The sequence below is a fragment of the Dermacentor variabilis genome, chromosome 6 (genome assembly GCF_050947875.1).
Source record: "Dermacentor variabilis isolate Ectoservices chromosome 6, ASM5094787v1, whole genome shotgun sequence".
NCBI classification, from domain to species: Eukaryota; Metazoa; Arthropoda; class Arachnida; order Ixodida; family Ixodidae; genus Dermacentor; species Dermacentor variabilis.
The window spans coordinates 150,799,379-150,820,073 of NC_134573.1; the positions used below are offsets into that span (position 1 = coordinate 150,799,379).

The following is a 20,695-nucleotide window of genomic DNA, read 5'->3' on the forward strand; positions in this document are numbered from 1 at the left end:
GGTCACTCTAGTGGGCGTCAAAGAGGTTTACGGAAGGGTGTCACGTGCCCAGTGCTCCAGGTTGACATCAAAGAGGTTAATTGCACAGCGGCACACACCCAGTGTCGCGTATATGTCCAGTGACTCAAGTTGGTCTGACGGTTGGTTTCGAACCTATTCCCACAGCACGGCCTCCCGATGCGCTACTCTTTAGACTGTGGACTACCTATAGCCAGTCAATCCGGAGTCTCCCACTACGGCGTGCCTCATAATCAAATCGTGGTTTTGGCGCGTAAAACCCCAGAATTCATACCTACACCCAGTGACCGAAGTTGGCTGGAAAACTGTTCGAGAGGCAGTCAGGTCCCGGAAAGTGCGTGACGTACCCTAAGAATGCTAATTCGCAATAATAATAATAATAATAATAATAATAATAATAATAATAATAATAATAATAATAATAATAATAATAATAATAATAATAATAATAATAATAATAATAATATCGAGTAGCAGCAGTTATTATTATTATTATTATTATAACTGCATCAACTACTACTACTAGAGTAGTAGTATAAGTAGTAGTAGTAGTAGTAGTAGTATAGTACTTGTTGTGAAAGTAGTACTAGTAGCAAGGCATCTTTGTGTAGACCATCTCTAAGAGTTCTCCTAAAAGAGAAAGGGGAGGGGTAAGAGGATGGGTGACGCCTCACCCACCCTCCTTACCCCCTTTTTCTTTTAGGAGAAGCCTACATAAAAAGAGAAGTTCACTTGTCGAAACGTTGGCTCCCGCTTTTACCTTGTTCTCGTTTTGCTTATCATCTTGAATTTCCATCTTCCGATTTTATATACGGAGCATAGTAGTCGGTGTCAACATTGTTCTTCGGTGTACCTCTTAAAGAAGTGCTCGATCATGCATTCTGAAATTTTCTTGTTGAGTTTGCACAGCTTTCAATGAACGTTATTTCAAGAAACTATTCAATTTGATCCTACTATTTTGTAAGATAGGTCCCAGTAATATGGGAGGAAAAATACAAAGCCACATCATCATCTTATCAAGGTTTGCGCATTAGAAATCCGTGGCATCAGGAAACTGTTACCCAGCAAGTGCAATACAGAAATACTAGCAGACAAGTACAGACAGGGATTTTCCCCCATTCAGATGTCTCACACATTATGGCTCGCCTTCTGAAATCAAGGGCACACGTATACGACCGACCACCGTAGGCCGACCGGGACGATTCACGGCAAAAGGAAAGCAGTCTGCAGACAGATCAAGTTACCATCGGTAACGAGCAAAACACCGTTCGGCCCGTACGTGGTAGCGATTTAATCGAAGAATGTGAAGAAATAACGCTCTCCAGTAGGGGAAAAAAATCGAAGGACGCTTAAGGTTCGCCTTCAGTAGTGAAACGCGACAGCATTCAGAGATCCCTGATTGTTCGTCACGCTTCCCGACAACCGCAGCTTTCCTGCGCACGTGCGGAGGCGAGCGCGATGGTGCTGTTGCAAGGAACTGAGCGGGCCGCGCCACTCTATATGAATGATAGAAATGCTGGAAAAGGAGTTTGCGTTTGAGTTCCTGCGTATACAGAATTATGTTTTCTCGTATATTCAAATTCAGCTCCGACGCTATCATGTCTCCAAGTTGAGTGTAGGTCGTACTTAACGATTTTTGTCATGCATTTTACTTTGAGGGATCCACTCAGTCCAGTAGCGCATTTGCGCCACGAGGTGGGCCTGCGTGGTTGTGGTTGGGAATGAGCTTTTCGCTAAACGACGTACAACGCCGACAAACAGATTTTCTTTTTTTGCAACGCGGGGCCCTTAACGCTATCGCTTTAAGAGAAAGCTGTGCCCACCTTACCGATCTTTAAGATGACAACTAAAGGTCACCACTCTCTGTCGTCCTTCGGCGAGAGGCCTTATGTTCGTTGGCACGCTGACTCTACCGGCCTTTGCGAACGTCTTTAACTGGAACGCCTTTTGCGTGTCTCCACGTGTGCGTGCTTCTTTTGTTTGTGTTTTTAGCGTTTTCCTCTCTGTCATCTTTCTAACCCCTATCTCCCATCCACAGTGTAGGGTAGCAAACCGGAGACCGATATCTGGTTAACCTCCCTGCCTTTCCTCTTCATCTCTCTCTCTCTCTCTCTTCACAGTGCGATTCACATGTCGCGTGCCGCGCGCCCAATTCGCCGTCAAGCGATGCCGCACGAGGCGGGTGACGTCAAGCGAAACTGAAACATTAAAGGCTTTGAAAATAAGTTTAGTCTACACCACCTTCGCCGCATCAGCCGTGTACGGAGACTACTTTAATCAGCTTCTGTTGACCGCTTGGGGCGAATTCTGCACCTGCTGCATTTCGTCGGACGGAAAGATCGACAGTTTGCAGACAGGTGATTTTCTTCGGGACGTTGACACGGGGGCATGCGGGCTAAATTTCTGTAATTCCGTACGCTTTGCGCGCAAGGCTCAAGGGGATGCGGTATTGTTACCTAGGCCTTATCGATATCGTAAAAATATACGAAACACAACAGGACATAGCATTGCGTTAGGAGACGCTAATTCATCGAGGAAGGCAGATACGACGTATCTCCAAACACAAAGGCTTTTTTTTTTTTCGGATCGCGGGATTTGACAGAAAACGAAATTTCGTCGTCGCCAGTGTGCCTATTCTCGAATAGAAAGTTTCAGTTGATGAATTGTCCATGCAACTATCGCACTTCTAAGCTACATTCTATTACGGCTGACTGGAGAGGTCGCGAGGAAGTACAACTTTCTCTTTCGCGACTTCGTGTTCCCAGAACTTTTGCGCTTGGTGGTATACTAAACGTCCCATGTTACTTTCCCATACATAGCGCGCCAGTGCGTTGACGTAAACAGGTCTTGTATCGACTGTGGTTGGGCGTTGCTTTTACCAAAGCCTATGCGTTCCGCATAGGGATGGCTGACACCGCAACTTGTGACTACTGCACGACCGACCACTAACGGAAGAAGGAATTCTACGCCATTGACAGGACTTAACGTCACAGAAGAAGGCCATGCAAGCTCTACTGCGCTTCTTGCGATCTACCGGCCTCTGTGAACGTCTCTAACTGGAACGCCCTTTGTGTGTATGTGCGTGTGTGTGTGTGTGTGTGTGTGTGTGTGTGTGTGTGTGTGTGTGTGTGTGTTAACCCGTTTCTCTCTGTCCTCCTTCTAACCCCTGTGTACAAACCCCAGTGTAGGGTAGCAAACCGGAGACTAATATCTGGTTAACCTCCCTGCCTTTCCTCTTCATATCTCTCTCTCTGCCTCTCTATTCGCCCATGTATCCCGTTAAACTTGGTTGACGCACTGCTTCTGTATTTCCTTACCTCGAAGTGGCGCACTGCTATGCATTCGTTCACTGCCTCTCTCCTACCCTTTCATCGCTACACGTACGCGTAGAGGACAGGGAAGCATTGCGTACTTTATATCGGGCACTATTCGGCCACCGTGACCCGCAAGTTAACATACATTTTACAGACAATTAAGCGTAGCGCCGTGTGCCATTGAACGACGTGGTCTCTCTCTCTCTCTCTCTCTACCTCTGTCGTAAGTCTCCTGCCCCTCTCCAACTCCCCCCTCCTCTCCTCCTCCATCCCAGAGGCATAGCTTGCCCCTCAGTGACGTGGGAGAGGAGGTCGCGGCTCTCAACCAAGGCTGCGCCCTTGCGCCGCGCAGATAGCGGCGGTCTAGCGGACGCGCGAGTGGGACTACAACGAACGCAGCCGCTGGCCCGAGCCGTCATTCGACACCATGAGCGGCTACCTGCAGGACCTCGATGAGCGCCAACGCACCACACTTGAACAGGTGAGCCTTGTCGCATGTGTCAACTAGTGTGCTTTCTTCTTTTTTTTTCTCTCTCTTTCGAAAGCAGCAATGCTGTTCGGTTTCTTTGTTCTTTCTTCTTCCTTTCTTTTCCATATTTTTTCTCGCTGGCCAGCTCGAGAGTACGATATGTATAAACGAGCGCAGCCATTAAGCCAGCCACGTCCAGGAATAATAGCGGACGAACCGTATCTATCGGCCCCAAGACACAAGGCGAGAACGACTCGGAGTGTGCTCGAACGCGTGTTTGTGTTGCCGCGTTCCCCTAAGGATCACTATGAGATTTTACGTGCCAAAACCACTTTATGATTATTAGGCACGCCGTAGTGGAGGACGCCGGAAATTTCGACCACCTGGGGTTCTTTAACGTGCACACGACACAAAGACACACGGGTGCTTTCGCATTTTGCACCCATCGAAATGCGGCCGCCGTGGCCGGGATTTAATCCCGCGACCTCGTCCCCTAAGGATCGGAGTTGCGAGACAGCCTTCGGCGAGGAAAAGGCATCCATGGAATTTCATGTCAGAATACTTGGTGATCTTTATTATTCGCTATTCACGCGCGTCTTAGAGCTACATATAGCGATCCGCTGCACGCCAATTCGAACCGTCGCTGTTAAATCATCACGTGTTTCAGTTTATTCTGGAAGTACGTAATGCCTTTTCGCGCTCATTTTTTTTTTACTTGTCGTTGCTCGTTTATCATGAAAAAAAGTAACGTTAATTTACGGCTGCTTATCGGTGACAGAAAACTCGGAAGCACATTTATTTCGCTACAAGTAGACGGAAAGTTATTTCGCAGCTTTGAAAACGCGCCACGACCGGCAGTAAAAAAATCAAGCTCCGGCAAACTCGTCAAAACTAATATTTCGCCGATGCCGTCGTCGGGTGCACAGTTAGCATATTAAACTACCTTGAATGAGTTTTCTGTGCATTAAAGACATAATGTGAGGGAGAAGGAAGAGTAGGGAAACGGAAATCGGCGCCCACCGCTCTCTCTAAATACCTTATCCCATACCCCTGTTTGTAGCGTGGCAAAACAGACATTTCTTCTGCTTAATTATCCAGCCTTTCCTGTATTTCTGTCTCTTTCTCTCTCTCAAAGAACCTTATTTGTTTTTAGCCTCTCTCTCTCTCTCTCTATATATATATATATATATATATATATATATATATATATATATACCAGGGCGAACCCGAAAATATTTGCCCCTATATATTATTCACCAAAATAAATTTTACGGTACATGCAAGTAATTACAAATATAAGTATTACTGTACGTACCTTACACTATTTTTTCACGTGGTCTCCACACCGCTACAGACATATCTTCCATCGCAGCACTAAATTTGTCGCATCGCAGTCGTCAATCGGCGACGCACGCGGCCTCCCCGGACGCTCATTGTCATGCAGGTATTCAGGGCCTTTTGCAAACTCGCACCACCACCACCACGTCCCACTTCTCAAAGCGAAACGCCTTTCCCCACACGTGGGCTGCATTTATTTCTCTGTAGGTTTCTATGGGCGTTCGTCCCTTGCTTCATATAGAAAACGAATCACACGTCGTTGCTCGTAGGCCGTTGGACGCGTGAAGCACAACCGCCATCTTCAATAACTGACAGCAGCGCCGTGATGCGGAGCTACCGGCAGATAAGGCTGGGCTGGTCCGAGAAAGACCGATCGCTGAGAATGGATATGTTGGCTTCGCATTTACAGCCCTAATTTGGCTTTGAAAAACAGAGAGGAAGAACTTCCTGATTCGCTCTGGTATGTACGTGTTCCATTGACCTTTGCAACATGGTCACCGAAAATGAAATTTTCGAAAAAAAGATTAGAGCATGCAGTACCGAAGAGGCGAATTTCCTAGCGACCGATGCATATAAACAGGCCTTGTTGATGAATAGAGTTCTTGAAGTAATCTCTCTCTCTCTCTCTCTCTCTCTCTCTCTCTCTCTCTCTCTCTCTCTCTCTCTCTCACACACACACAGACACACACACACACAGACACACACACACACAGACACACACACACACACACACACACACACACACACACACACACACACACAAACACACACACACACACACACACACACACACACACACACACACCACATTCCAGTTTCTCGTCATTCAAGATATGTCAATGTTGAAAGGATGATTACGCTTGATGCTAGAAAAGAGCCTTTTCTGTTTTCATGACTTTCGCGCTTGAAAAACTTCGATGAGCGTACGGGAAATTAGCCGCGAGAAAAAAAAAAGAAATATAAAAGGGAAGCACCCTTGAAATGACATTTCGTCGCGGCCTCTTTGCGCGCAACCCATACATCTTTCCAACGAAAGCGCCCTGGGTGTCGCCACATGCATCGCTGGACTGTTTGCTCGAAAGCAATTGCAAAAGTTGGAGCACCTGCTTTTGGGACCATCCCTCACAGTTTGCGCTCGCGGCGTGTGTTTCCTCTTCAGCGCGGATTTATACGAGACTGGCCGTATTTGTTCATCTTTACGCTCATTCATCTTTTTCAAGGTTGCTGGAGATATTCATCGTTTTTTTTTTGTGGATATTCCCACTCTATTCTCAGGTGCCTAACGATCTTATAGCAAACAAGTTGTGCCGAAATCGAAATGATGGAAGAAGTCTCACGAAAAATAGAAAAAGAAACCAACCAACCACCCGAAAGCAACGTGAAGCCCTGTCACACGGCTTTCTCAGAAAACACGACGCTTCGAATAAAAAGTTTGAATTTGTCCAGAATTAGAACCCGAGACCAGTGCCTTTCCCGGGTGGTCGCTCTACCAGCTGATCTAATTAGTACGTTAGCAGGTGGCAACTAAAGATATCATAGGTCGCTCAAGGAGTCGTCATACGGCCACGCGACAAGAATAAATTATGAAGTTTTATCTCCCGAAACTGCAAGATGGATAGCAGAGAGGGGGGTACCGCATTAGTTTTGGCTACCTGGTTTTTTTTAAAAACGTGCATCAAAAAAACGGTGCACGAGCATTTGCGCATTCCGCCCCTATCTGCAGGCGGTCTGAGGACACGGGGATCGAACCCGCGTCCTCGTGCTCAGCAGTACAATGTCACAGCCACTAAGTCATCATGGCGCATCGCGGGACTATAGAGCGTAGGTAATATGACAATATAGAGCACGTCACGTGTCACCACCGGGCTACAATGTAGCATGTAGAAATTTGGAGGACCTGTATTTCTTCCACGTGACTGTGGTCGGGCACATTAGAAACATTGGTTCTACCCGCCTAAGACTACGTCAATTTATATGCCCTATACTGTGCTGTGCGATGACAGTATTCGGTGCCAGTGACCGATTGTGATTGTGTGCCTACGCTCCTTCCTTTCCTTATCTCTACTTTGTTACCACTTTACCTCCCCCTCCCCTCTCTCCCCAGTGTAGGGTAGCCAACCGGATCTTTTTCTCTGGTTAACCTCCTTGCCTTTCCCCTTTCCTCTCTCTCTCTCTCTATATATATATATATATGCCCTATATGCCTGCCCTATATGCCCTATATACCTGCTTGCAACAGTTCGAAAAGCACCCACCAGCTCCACAGACGATGTAACCACTCCGGCCTTACAAGTCACAATGAAGCTCAAAGTGTGCCCCGTAATGAGCTCTACGGCAAGAGAACTTCCCACCCTACGTGCCACTGTTAATTAAATCGCACAAGCAAAATATCGAAAGTGGGTCGTTTTTTTGTGACTCCGAGGCAGCCCTTCAGGGTTTGCAATCAACCTTACAACGCAAGACCCATAAACAACTGGTGTTTGAGACTAGAGAGGTTCTCCATCAAGCCCTCATAAACAGACATGGTATCATCGTCCAATGGCTTCCGGGGCACTCTGACATCCTCGGTAATGACCTTGCTGATGATGCTGCCCGGTCAGCCCATAAAGGAACCCTGACAGTTCCGATACCCTTATCAAGGACAGACGCTGTGGGGGGGGGGTCTTCGTTTACTTGCTCAAACCAAAACTGAAGCTTCGTGGAACACCCTGATTTTCTCGAACTGTCGTCTCCGCCTGCTGGACGCTATATACATTGAAGCTGCCGATTCCATCGCACTTCCCCTGCCGTGATGCAACTTCACTGTGCCGCCTCTGGTTAGGGTTGGCTTCTAGGAGGCTTAATGGAATGGTCGACGCACCTATCTGTGACTCGTGCAACTGTGAAGAGACGACCGAGCCCGCTTTGTGGTTTTGCAATCTTTATGAAATCGAATGCCACGTACTTCAGAACGTGTTAAACCGATTACACAGCAGACCATTTCCAGAGAAAAAAGATTCTTGGACCGTGGCCTCACGCATCGCGGCTTTCAAGGCGACGCGGGAATCGCTACGATTCGTGAGATCGACTCGCCTCAGTGACCGATTGTAGGCGTGAAGAGATGGACAACCGCACGTGTTGACACTGAGAGTACCTTCTTCACTCCCTCCCTCTCTTTCTTTCTTTTCATGTCTTAATATCCTTCCCCCGTGGAGGGTAGCAAACCGGACATGCACCTGGTTGACCGCCCTATCTTTCCTTCCTTCTTTTCCTCCTCCTCCTTCCCTTCAAAAAGCACGCCTTTCGACACCTCTAACGGGCGCGAACAATGAAAAAGCGTATCGGAATGAGAAGTTCACAGTTATGTCTGTGAGGATCGAGACGCACATTATGACCTGTGCAGCGATTAAAGAAACAACGGTAAAGAACTGATAGAACATAGCCGCCCTATCAATACTTCGTCTTTAACTGTTTGAGAGCTGCGCTATCTCTTACGAACGGTTACAAGCTACCCCAACTGTGTAGTGATGGAGCTTGCCCATATCCGTAGTTAATGTAATGATAGAGCGGTCTACGGCTACACGGGCTTATCTCCGCCCTATGTTGCAGAGATAGAGAGAATGTGAGGCTATAGTAAATAAGGAATGGTAATAAAGTTGGGATCAATTACGTGCCTACGTCCGGTTCCCTAGCTTATACACGTGGCTAACGTGCGTGACGGAGTAATAGAAGATAAAGGCAAGACGCGAAAGCCCCCTTGCTTGCGGAAAAGAGTACAGTGTTTATGTCAGCCCATGGTAATGCACTGTCGCTTAATCAATTGAATAGATAGCCTTTCAAAAGGTCCATGCAATTGTCTCATCCGTTATAACTGATCTAAATATAAATTGTTTTCCTAAACAAGAAGATAGATAGATAGATAGATAGATAGATAGATAGATAGATAGATAGATAGATAGATAGATAGATAGATAGATAGATAGATAGATAGATAGATAGATAGATAGATAGATAGATAGATAGATAGATAGATAGATAGATAGATAGATGTTACAGGAAAGTCGGAGAGGCCAACCCGAACTTGTGTGCAGCAGCCTGTTACATTGCACACAGTGAGGGGAGAAATGAAAGAAAGAGAGAGAGAAAGAAAGATTATATTTGATGGCGTGGACAGGAAGAATCCGTGTACGAAGGAATACACAACGCATCGGCCATGTCGCCAGGCTGAACTGTACACATACTGCCAAAATAGAAGTGAGGCGTGCAGACAGGACACAAGAGTAGAGAAGTGGACAACACAACACGGCGTTCGTGTTGTCCACTTCTCTACTCTTGTGTCCTGTCTGCACGCCTCACTTCTATTTTGCATAATGAATACTTACCAACTAGCTCAGCTTTCTGTCGTTCTAAGCTACATACTGCCATGCGTCTGAATTGTGCAGCTTGCATTCTGTCAAGTCATTGCTTGCGCGCTTTAGAGCAGCAAGACCTGACCTCTTTGTGGGGCCGCGTTGGTATAATAGGCTAACACTGCAGCTATATGCCATACGTCCATCCGCTGTTCTCGATGCACGATATAACAGAAAGGCTGGATACACGACAGGCGCGCTGAATTGCTTGCGCGGATCTAGACTGGAGTCGCGGCTTTGACGGAAACCGTTTGTGAAGATTAAAAAAAAAGATGAACTTATAAGCTATGCTATCGAGGAAGAAAAAAATGACAAGAAAGTTAAGCGGCCAAAGCTTCAAAGGCCAAAATTAACTCCGCATGTCAATCACAATGGCGCATAACACGACATGCGTCTTCTCTACAGGCGTGAATTTATGAAATGAAAAGTCTGCAGTGTCAGATAAAGTATTCAGAAGTTCGTTATATACGCCGACCGGCGCGCTGTTGTTGGTTCGCACGGCTAGAAAGTGCCATCGACAGTCTAGAAACCCAAAGTCACTGAATGGGCTGCTTCGCCGCACTGAACATTACCCTGTCATTCATGTATAGTGAACACACTAAAGCAGGAGCACTTATGCGACATCGTACGCCAGACACAACCTGTGCTGATCGATCAGCTAATTGAGCGCCTACTGTAAAACCGCAGGTATTTTTCTGACATTGCTTGTCTGCAGCCGAGACTTTATCCCCCCTCAGTCACGAATGATGAAGAACTGTCGGTAAATGTGCTCAAAGTCACATAACGTTGTGCCAGTGCACTGTTGACTCCGCAGAAAGAAAGTCACGATGATAGGAGCATGCTTTGCGAATTTTCTTTAGCCTCTAAAAGTAATACTGTGCAATCAGAGGTATTGCATGCTTCCATAGAAATAATTGAATCCCCGGCTTGGAGCACTTGCGAAAAGTTAATTATTGCCTTCAAGCGTTACGAGAAACAAGGGAATGATTCGTTCACCATTGTCAAGTGAACGAGCCACACCAATATAAGATATCGTCAAACATGGTGGTGGTTTTAGCTGTAGCAGCAGCATCAGTCACACTGAAATAAAGTGAAGCCACACTGAGTAGTTAGGGGGATTCAACTTATCCGAAGCTGAACACGCGTGGTTCTTCCTTGCCCCCACTTGGAAGAACTGACAAGAACAAGTGACGTACACATATGTGTATACGTACATCCTAAATGAAGGGATGTTGTTGCTTTTCACACGCCGAAGCCCTTGGTAACTCACGGAGTCTGTCACCTTTGTACGCTCACAATGCAGACCACGAAACCCACGTGCGGCCACTCCAGTTCGTTGGCTTCACGATTCCTGATAGGGTTCCAGCAACCTTCTGTGCCGGTACTTGATAGGAACAACGGAGCGACAAAGAGAAACAATGATACAGTTGTCTTTGAGTGCTCCTCTAGCATTGCTTCATGACGGACCCGATAGTCGGGCAATGTGTACTGCTGAAAATACCGCGCGGCTGCACAATTCTGTTGTACCAGCCGCATTACAGGAGAACGCGGGCCTTATATACTCACGATAGATCACGTTGTGTTCTCAACGAATTACCAAAGTAGCATTCATTGCCTTCATCAATATTTTGCAATTTAGGGCACATATGTCGGGATCTTGCAATGGAAACCGAGTATTAGTGAAGTTTATGACACTCACATAGCATAAATCCCGTTCTTTGCACCAGTTCAACTTCGTCAGCACTTTGTCTTCCTACAATGCTGGGATTTGAAAAGGGGGATCCGATAATAATGAAGGGCGAACAAAGGGTCCTTCTTGCGAGGAGTAGGAGGAGGGGTGCTGCTTGCTGCAGGCGGACCCAGACTTGCAAAGGTTGACGACATGTTGCTCAGCCCGAGTGCCACCTCTCAAACGCAGTACGGTCTGAAGCCCCGTCACAGTCCGTCTAGTAACAATAACGCCCGGCATCACAATGAGCTTGACAGCGAGCGCTACGCGTCGCCCGTTATCCAAACCACGCCGTCCCACATGGCTCACCATTCACACTATACGACCCCGTGTATCCCGTGGGAATTTTAGGAGGAGCCGAGTCAGCTCTGTCCTAAATGTCCATTGTCCTCGCGGGTACCGAATGCCATTTTCCCTAGAATGCGGGGCCATCTTGCGCTTCAGTCCACCTGTTAATATCTTGCGTTCTACTTCAAGTTTAGGGCGTTTTAGTACGTAATCTTAAATGTCCCCAAGAGCTTGACAAATTCACGCACGACGATGATGGGACAAGTTTTGTCTTGCACCGCCAAGCTGGAGTCTGCTCTGACCCTGTGAGGATGCGACGAGGGAGAGCAGCTTCAGTTCTGTTAAGTCCCGTAAAAACACAAGGTTGGTGAGGCGGAGACTATAGCGAACGGAAGTGGCTTACGAGGAAGCTTTAGCTCGGGCCCAACTCCGACGCGGCCTATTGAAACACATGTAAAACGCAGAAACATTTCTATGAGATAACCTCTGCATAGATTTTAATGAAATTTGTTGCATTGAGAGAGAAAATCAAGTTCTAGTGACTGGTGGTAGCAAAATTTCGATTTAGGGCCTGAATTTTGTTTTAAAAATTTGAAATATTCTAAAGTTTGAAAAAAAAAATGAAGCACGAAGTTTACTGATTAATAGCTCTGCGCCAAGAACAGATATCGCGGTTCTGTAAAGGACATCCACTAGACCATTGGAAGCGGACAAATGTGATATGTCATTTTATATATTACGTGAAATTGTTACGTCGTATAGAAGGGTTCTGCAAACGCTGTATTTCCATATTACTATTTTTTTTTCATATTCATTTGTAACATGTCAGTTTTGTCTGCTTTAGATGTACTATTAGGTGCCATTCACGTAATTAAGACACCATTTTTCGTTGCTGAGTTGCAGAGTTGTAAACTTGATAGCTTGGTTTCCCGAATTTTTTTCTATTTTTGCCCCTTTTAACAAAAAATTGACCACCTAAACCAAAATTCGAAACAGTCACGAGATCTTCAGTTTCTGTTTTAAATGCAACAAGCCTCACCAAATTTGGTGCAGTGGTTGCCGAGAAAATGAATTCTCCTTTTACATGTATTTGGACAGGAGCACCAGAGCTAAAGCTTCCTCTTAATGACCTGCTTCATGTCTCTTTCTGCGTATTGGTTAGCCTTCTTCGGTGGCGTGGACTGCAACACTTTGCGCGAAAGACTGTCAGCGGCCTCGTTGCTTGCTACGCTTATATATGAAGGCACTTACTGGAAAACGATGATTAATGCAACGTTCGGCAATTCTTTAACGACATGTAACGTACGCTGGATGCACTTGACAAGGGGAAACCCTCGCTGAAATAGGCAAAACGCAGCATTGCTGCTTGCAAAGAGAACAGCAGGCTGATGCTGACTGCAATTCCGTTTCCGCAAGGCTACTTTAATGGCGACACTTTCACAAGCCGTAAAAGACGCGACGCGAAGTAGTCTGGTAGCCAATGATGCATTATTCTCATATCACGCTCTTATCCAATCCTGTATTTAATATGTTCATTGGAAGAAACACTTTTTGTTCACACTGCGTTACCTTTGGACCCCAATCCCTCCCCATTTTATGAGATTTATTTTTGTTCGAAGAAGGCTACACAAATTGACCTTCTTCGCGTCGGCGGGTCGCAAGCTGTCAAGTGTGGCTCGCTTTTTCCAGTTTTGTTTTGTTTAATATTACTTCTCTCGGAGTGGAGTCGGAGCTGTCGACAGCGGGAACAATCTTGTGACCTGCGCAACCTAGTAATCTGCTAATCTCTCTGTACTGAACAAAGCAAGGCAAGAACATAGGCACGTGACGCACCAAAGTTGAAAACACCGATATACCTCGTAATCTTTTGCCACTTGCGAAAGACCCTTCCTCGTGCATGTGAAGGGAATGCCATAGAAGCAGAGAGAAAAGTGATGAGAGAAAAGGGAGAGAGTTGAACCAGGCTGCCCCTGTTTGGGCTACCTTGCACTTGGGAAGAGGGAAAGGGGACGAGGAAGATGCGCAGAAGGAGAGAAGAAACATTCACAGCACACAAGCCCAAGTGTGCTTCGATTAGTCACTGACAAGCGGTCACACAGGCTGCTGGATCTCAAGAAACGCGGCAGGTTTTGCATATCTCAGACGCTCGAGGCCACAGTTCCAGGGTCTTCAGTTCATCAAAAGGCTGGTCGTCTAACTTTCCTTAAGTGGACCTAAGGGCTAGCCTTTCATTTTCGTATGATGGGCAGTCAGACTAGAGCTGCTTTAAAGTTTGTTCTGTGCAAGGGAATGTTCTGGGCCTGCGTGGTGTCTCTAATCTAAAACAAGCGGCTACTTGGCCGAGCTGGCAGGTTAGCATTGTAGAAAGCAAACAGCTCCATAACGCACAGCGGACGAAAGAGTCAGACGCAACACGGGCGCACTATTCGCAATTAAAATTAATTAAACTCTGGTGGTTCTATGTGCCAAAGTCACGATTTGATTATGAGGCACGCCACAGAGGGGGGCTCTGGATTTCGGAATTAATTTTGACCACCTAGGTTTCCTTAACGTGCACCTAAATCTACGTACGCGAGCGTTTATGCATTTTGTCCCCATTCGGACCGGCGGGCTTTGGCCGGAATCAAAACTGCGACCTCGAGGCTAGTATGCCCAACGCCATAGTCAATGCCGCGAGGGGTCTACTGACGAATAAAGGTTTTATCGCACTGACAAAATATTTAATCTATATACTAAGGCGTGTGGCGCGTGTAAAACGTTCGAGGCACGTCAGCAAATCATGCTGCTCATCTAGTGTAGCTTTTTGTCATGGGAGGCGATAGATGCGTCTAACAAAATAGGCAGGACTTTCTCTCTTTTCTTTTTCATCCTCTGCATACTTTTCGTGGTGTCTTTACGATCTATTTCTCGGCGAGGACTCGTCAGACAAGTTTAGTATACGGAGTCACGACAAAACGAGCACTCGTTTAAGTTACACTACAACGTCCCACTTTGTAGCACACAATTTGCCAGGTGCGCACAGCGAGCTATTATTGCGACATTCCTCATCTGCGCGAAAATTTGAAACGTGCCGTAAGTGTAACTAAGTACAGGCACAGCTAAGCAGCAAGGCAAGCAGGCAGGCAGGCAGGCAGGCAGGCAGGCAGGCGGGAAGACAGGCGGTTAATGACCCGTGAACAGCCTATTTGGATAATGTGTTTTTTTTAAACTCGGTGGCGGCGATAGCAACAAGCGTCGTTGGCGGTCGGCGAAACAGATAACGGCCACTTGCGTCTGGCCGCTTTCATACACGTATCATCGAATGTTCCACATGGGCTCTGTCAAGTTAAATTGCATATTGTGCCCCAAACAACTACGAGCGCGCCTACAAACTACGACGGCAGAAAGATAACAAAGCCACGCTGCGGAAGTGAATGATCGAGGCTGCATTGCATGGTCATGCAAGCACGTATTCATCGACGCACATCTATAGACGAATGTTACTGTACACGAAGAAAAAATCAATCAATCAATCAATCAATCAATCAATCAATCAATCAATCAATCAATCAATCAATCAATCAATCAATCAATCAATCAATCAATCAATCAATCAATCGCGTGTCACTTGAGGAAGGATCCGTTCTCAAGCACGCAGCAGCCCGCGCCAACTAGCCATGCCAACTGAAGGGCAACGCACTAAGACACGCGGGGGACCCTCTGAAGGCAATTTTGAATGTAACGTCTTATTAGAGCGACCGTCCTTATGCGGCGCTAGCAAACGCACAAATATGCGTATAGTCACGCATGTGGTGGACGCGCGACACTTTAGCCTACAGCGACTCCTTGTTGACATGTTCGCCGTGTCCTGTTCATTCACAGTTTCGCGAAGCGGTGGCCGACGTCCGGGGACCGGAGCACACGGACGCCAACCTACTTCGATGGCTGCGAGGTGAGGGCGTCTGTGATCTGTGTGAGGTGAGGGCGTCTGTGATCTGCGCGCCATTGTGTGCCCGCGAGGCGAGCACAAAATGGCGCCGCAGCAGGTAACCGTAAACGAACCCGCAGTATGCGACCAAGCGGATATAATTAAACTTGCTGCAGCGCACAACCTGGCCTAATAAGATTTGTCATGTGGCTCAGGTCACATCTGCTTTTGCTCATTAACCTGAACATGGAAGCTAAGTCTTATCCGACACAGCAAAGCCCTTTACCGTTCAGTGAACTCTTAAGTATCTCGGAAACATATTTATTGTCAGGATGTGAGCAGAAAAAAAAACGGCATTGCCAGAAAAAAAAGGAAAATCGTAAGAAGTTAGCTGTTCAGGTATATAGTTTGACACCATCAGACTATCAGTCAGACTATTCTCTTGTATTTTACCTAATTGTATTATTATTTATTCATAGTTAATGAATGCTCAAATATTAGAGTCAGACCAGAAGAAGTGCCAATGAGAAAATTAAATAATAGACCCTCCTGAAAAATTCTCGATACAGCTTTCTGTTGCTAAATACGTGCTACATAATTTTTTCCAGGCCTAAAAGAAAGCCTGAAAAACACAAAAAAAGTAGTCGCGCGACCCTTTTCAGGGACGTCCTCTGAGAGCTGGAAACCCGTTCCGTCCCGTCGTAGATCAATGTAGAACCATGAGAAGCCGATGTCCTCCTTCCTGCTACCTCATGGATCGAACCAACATTATGTTGTGTTTCGTTGAAGTTCACATGCAGTTGTCTGAATCACGTGATTGTGGGGTGTCGTGTGTACCGGACGCTCGCACATCACGCGTTCTGTCGTGTCATTGCTGGCAGCATATTGCGCACATTCCCTCAGTTGAGGCCGTTCCCGCGAAAGATTTGATTTCAGCGTGACGACATTATGGTACGTTCGCGACCGGCCTTCTAACGAATGCTTTTGTTACACAGCACGCGAGTTCGACTTGGACCGGGCGGAGCACATGTTTCGACAGGTGAGACGCGTTGGCGCACTTGGCGGTCGCACAGCCCTCGGCTGAGCCTTGCTTCCCGAACAGCACCTGCAATGGCGCAAGCAGAACGGCGTGGACACCCTGCTCACGGACTACAAGGTGCCCAAGGTGGGTTTGCCGGCTTCTGTGCCTCCACTGCTACACGCGTACCTTTTTTTCCGAAAGTTCCGAAGTTTTAAAAGCTTCTACGTTAAAGTTTCGAAGCAACCCCACAAATGACAACGTCCGCGACCCGCTCTGTTGTAAGGCTTCTGTAACACAGCTGGCGCTGTGCCTTCAAGGAAAGTGAGGACTGTTGTTCCATATCGACGTATGGGGCACTGTAACGGGGCACGTTCTGTGATGGTCGTACATTATACGCTGCCCGGTCCACTCACATGTGCAGTGGCCTGGAAACGATTAAGAAGTAGTGTAAAACAACTATGTGACAGCTGCGCTGAAAAGTCACCTGTTCAGGATAAGTTCGCCAGATGGGCGGAGCCGTGCGTGAACGTATTAGCAGCTCACTCTGCAACACACCAGCTTACCAATATGATTGCAAAGATAACTGCATCGTGACAGTAATCCTCTACGGGATAGAAACGGACGGTAACGAAGGGAGTTAGAGTGAATCTGTGGATTACGAAACTAAGTGACGGAAAGAAAAATTAGAGTTTTTAACGGCAATAGCGAGCGAACTTATGTAACGCTGAAATCGCTGATGGTCGGCGGAACAGGTTTCATCCACTAGAGTCATTCGGCCGTCGTGTAACATTCAGGAGTAGTACAATCACCGGATTATGTCAACACCACCTAGAAAGCACAAAGCCTCTTCACTCCGATCCATGGCCTCATGATACCTGGCCCGACTGCCGCAGAATCTAATGGGGATGCTCCAGAATAAGAAAAGGTGTTTTTGACGTCAATGATTTCGTCCCGCAAGCCTTGGCAATGGGAATTTCGGGCCAGGTAGCATGACGTCTTGAATCGGAGGGTACAGGACTTTTGCTATCTGGGTGGTTTTGATGACATCGACTGTAGGTGAAAAGCTAGTTATCTTTGGATGTGTCAGCGGCCGTGATGTTTGAGATTCGCCGTGGTAAGGCCGCCAGACACAGTGGTACATTATCAGACCTTTCGATCGGTAGTACGACGGCTGAGTTGATCAGGAGATCAAACACTGCGTAGATGATAATGTAGCTGAGATTACGCAGTTGAAACTTTTTGTACACTGAACAGTATCGTTAACCAGACGACAGGATGTACGACCACTTGGTCACAAACAATACTCAAGAACAAAGCGCTTTTTGTTGTTTTTGCTTTATAATTACTTGGTTCGGAGCACCTTCCTCCGCCAATCTTGAAGCCTCTCATATTTGGTGAAAGGGCCACGGGTAATGAAACTAAGTAGAGTGCAGGCAAGGTGCGTTACAAGCGGTCATATAAGCATAACGAGCATGTACTGCTCATTAAATATGTGGCCTATATTATGAGTGAGACCAGAAATAAAAATAAGAAGGAAATACGAAACCGGGCTCGGCCATTTCTTAATGTTACAGGTGATGCGGGAGAACTTTCCGGGTGGCATCTTGGACTGCAATCCGAAAGGACACCCCGTCTGGCTCATAAACATCGGCAGCGTGGACATAAAGGGTGAGGCGAGCACCGTTCTCGTGGCGAGAAGAAATGGAGGGCAAAGAGGGGAGAGACGGTTGTATGAGCAATAGGTGATGTCCATAATCCCGATGTCCATGGCGTGTTTCTGGCTCCCAAAATCGCTTCCGCCGCGTGCAACCAGTAAAATCATGGCCTTTAAGATCCGCACTTAAAATCCAAAGGGCGCCACACTGTGAGGCGTGGATTCGGACACCACCTATTGCATGGATGGATGTATTTTACGATCATTCCCTTTGAAATGTACGAGAGCTGGTGCCACCAAGGTCGTCATTTTCTTTACCTTTCTTTGCGCTTATTCTCAGTTGTTTAGAGAGATAGATAGATAGATAGATAGATAGATAGATAGAGAGAGAGAGAGAGAGAGAGAGAGAGAGAGAGAGAGAGAGAGAGAGAGAGAGAGAGAGAGGGAAGTTTAATACTATCTGAAGAGGTTAGCCTAGCGACATGCCTGGCACATTACTCCAGGTGGGAGAGGGGAAAGGATGAAAGAAAGATCCACAGTTTCCTCTAGCAATGAACTGAATTTAAATTTTTTTTATCGCCTTGAGTAAAATAAGCAATGTTCCTTTCAGTGTGTGCTCCCCTCTTTTACGCCTCCAATACTCAAGTCACCTGCTCTCTTTTACGGTTCTCCACGGAAGATGCATTCCCCTTTTCACTTCTATCTTTAAAACTCAAGGCCTCCGGCAGGTAGCTAAGCCTCGGTTTGCCTCTGTACCAGAAGTGCGACATTGTGGGACAGAAATAATGAGCAATGCACTCCGAGGCAAACGCCTCAAAGATGAACTTCGCTAGGGTTGACGTTACGTCTTCTTGGTATACTATAGAACATGTACTTGTATAAAGCGCTTAAGATGATGCCGAAGAAGGTACTCGTGTTGCGTCTTCCTTCTTCGTTTGTCTTCCTTCTTCGTGTCTTCAAGATATTTATACCTGTTACTACGGATAGGAGAGCTGGGGACGGGAAAGAAAGTCCAGGAATCCCCCTCCCCAATTCGATCCTGCAGTAGATGCGACTGAACTAGCTCTTTAGGAGAAGGAGCTGCTTGAAACAACGAATATATTGCGTAAGACATTACCCTTCACGGTCATTCGATATCCACCCGTTATTTTCATGAAAAAAAAAATTGACTTAATCTGCGAAGACATTTGCTTGTAAGCAGGACCATAATAACTCCGAAAAGTAACGCACCCTGTGAGCAAGAGTATACGGACCACAGACTGTGACTCGCCGAACAACAACAACAACAACAACAACAACAACAACAACAACAACAACAACAACAACAACAACAACGACGACGACGACGACGACGACGACGACAACAACAACAACAACAACTAAATATAAAAGCAAACGAATGTATTCATAACTTAGACGCACAAACTGAAATTGTTGAGTGCACCGGAAAGTTTAGCGATGCCAGGTTTGGACTGCACTCGCCAATTTAAAGTAACATTCGTACGGCGGAGAAGAAAATATACTTTATCGCGGAATCTCTGGTCCGTATGCTTTTGCTCACAGGAGTACGTGAAGGTGGTTTTGCTTTTCTGCGCTCGAGAAAGAGTGCACGCGCGTGCCAAATCTTGATATTTGAGCCCCCCCGTCGGAGCCTGTTCGTTCATGACCTATTCGTTTCGATGAAGGCCCCGCGCGCCGCGAACGACGCGAGCCAAGTACGAAGCGAGATCTCCCCGCGTGCTGACCCTGCGGACAAGGACGGTGCACGCCTTGCGTCAGGTATGACGAAGCCAGCGCGCGCTATTTACGAGACCGCGGCGAGGTGAATTTCGTCGCCGTCTCTGCAGCCGGCGACGCGTAAGGGTGGCCGTGAATGCGGGACGTGTTCCGGCGGTCGAACACATCGTGTCCCGACCTTCGTCGGCCGCGGACACGCTGCTTCGGTGCTTTGGAACTCTTTGTCCTCGCTCGGGCAGAACTGATTGCCAGATCCAGGTCCGATCGGACAAGCTATACATCCTGTAACGCCTAACCATGAGCGCGAAAGAAAGAAGGAGAGAGAGGGGGAAAGAGAGAAAGCAAGAAAAAGATAGAACACACCAATCTGTTTCGGTTCGTACAAGGAAAAGAAGACAGAGGAGAACCGGCAGCGGCAGTTCAGTGGCCATGGCGTTGCGCTGCTCAGCTCGAGGTCGCGGGTACGATCCCGGCTGTGGCTGGCGTTGCGCAGCTGAGCTTGACGTCACGTGTTTGTTCCCGGCAACGGCGCCCCCAACTATATTGGCGCAGAACACACACACACACACACACACACAAACACACACACACACACACACACACACACACACACACACACACACACACACACACACACACACACACACACACACACACACACACACACACACACACACACACGCACACACAAAGAAAACGTTCATGTACCGTGCACTTAGTGAACGTGAAAGAACTTCGGCTGATCAAATTTCAAAATTAATCCGGAGTCCCGTTCTGCAGAGTGCCTCGTAATCACATCGTGGTTTTGGCACGTAAAATTTCATTTTTTTTC

The 20,695-nt window shown here is 46.9% G+C and overlaps 1 protein-coding gene across 1 annotated transcript in view; it reads left to right on the forward strand.

The window, feature by feature from the left end:
* LOC142585479 (SEC14-like protein 2) overlaps positions 1–20,695 on the forward strand; it is a 61,263-nt gene that overhangs the window by 26,375 nt on the left and 14,193 nt on the right. The window contains exons 2-6 of the mRNA XM_075696267.1: positions 3,608–3,813; positions 15,406–15,475; positions 16,447–16,490; positions 16,554–16,616; positions 18,047–18,140. Of these exons, the coding sequence (XP_075552382.1) occupies positions 3,760–3,813; positions 15,406–15,475; positions 16,447–16,490; positions 16,554–16,616; positions 18,047–18,140 (325 nt within the window). The 5' untranslated portion in view covers positions 3,608–3,759. The remainder of the gene's footprint in view (positions 1–3,607; positions 3,814–15,405; positions 15,476–16,446; positions 16,491–16,553; positions 16,617–18,046; positions 18,141–20,695) is intronic.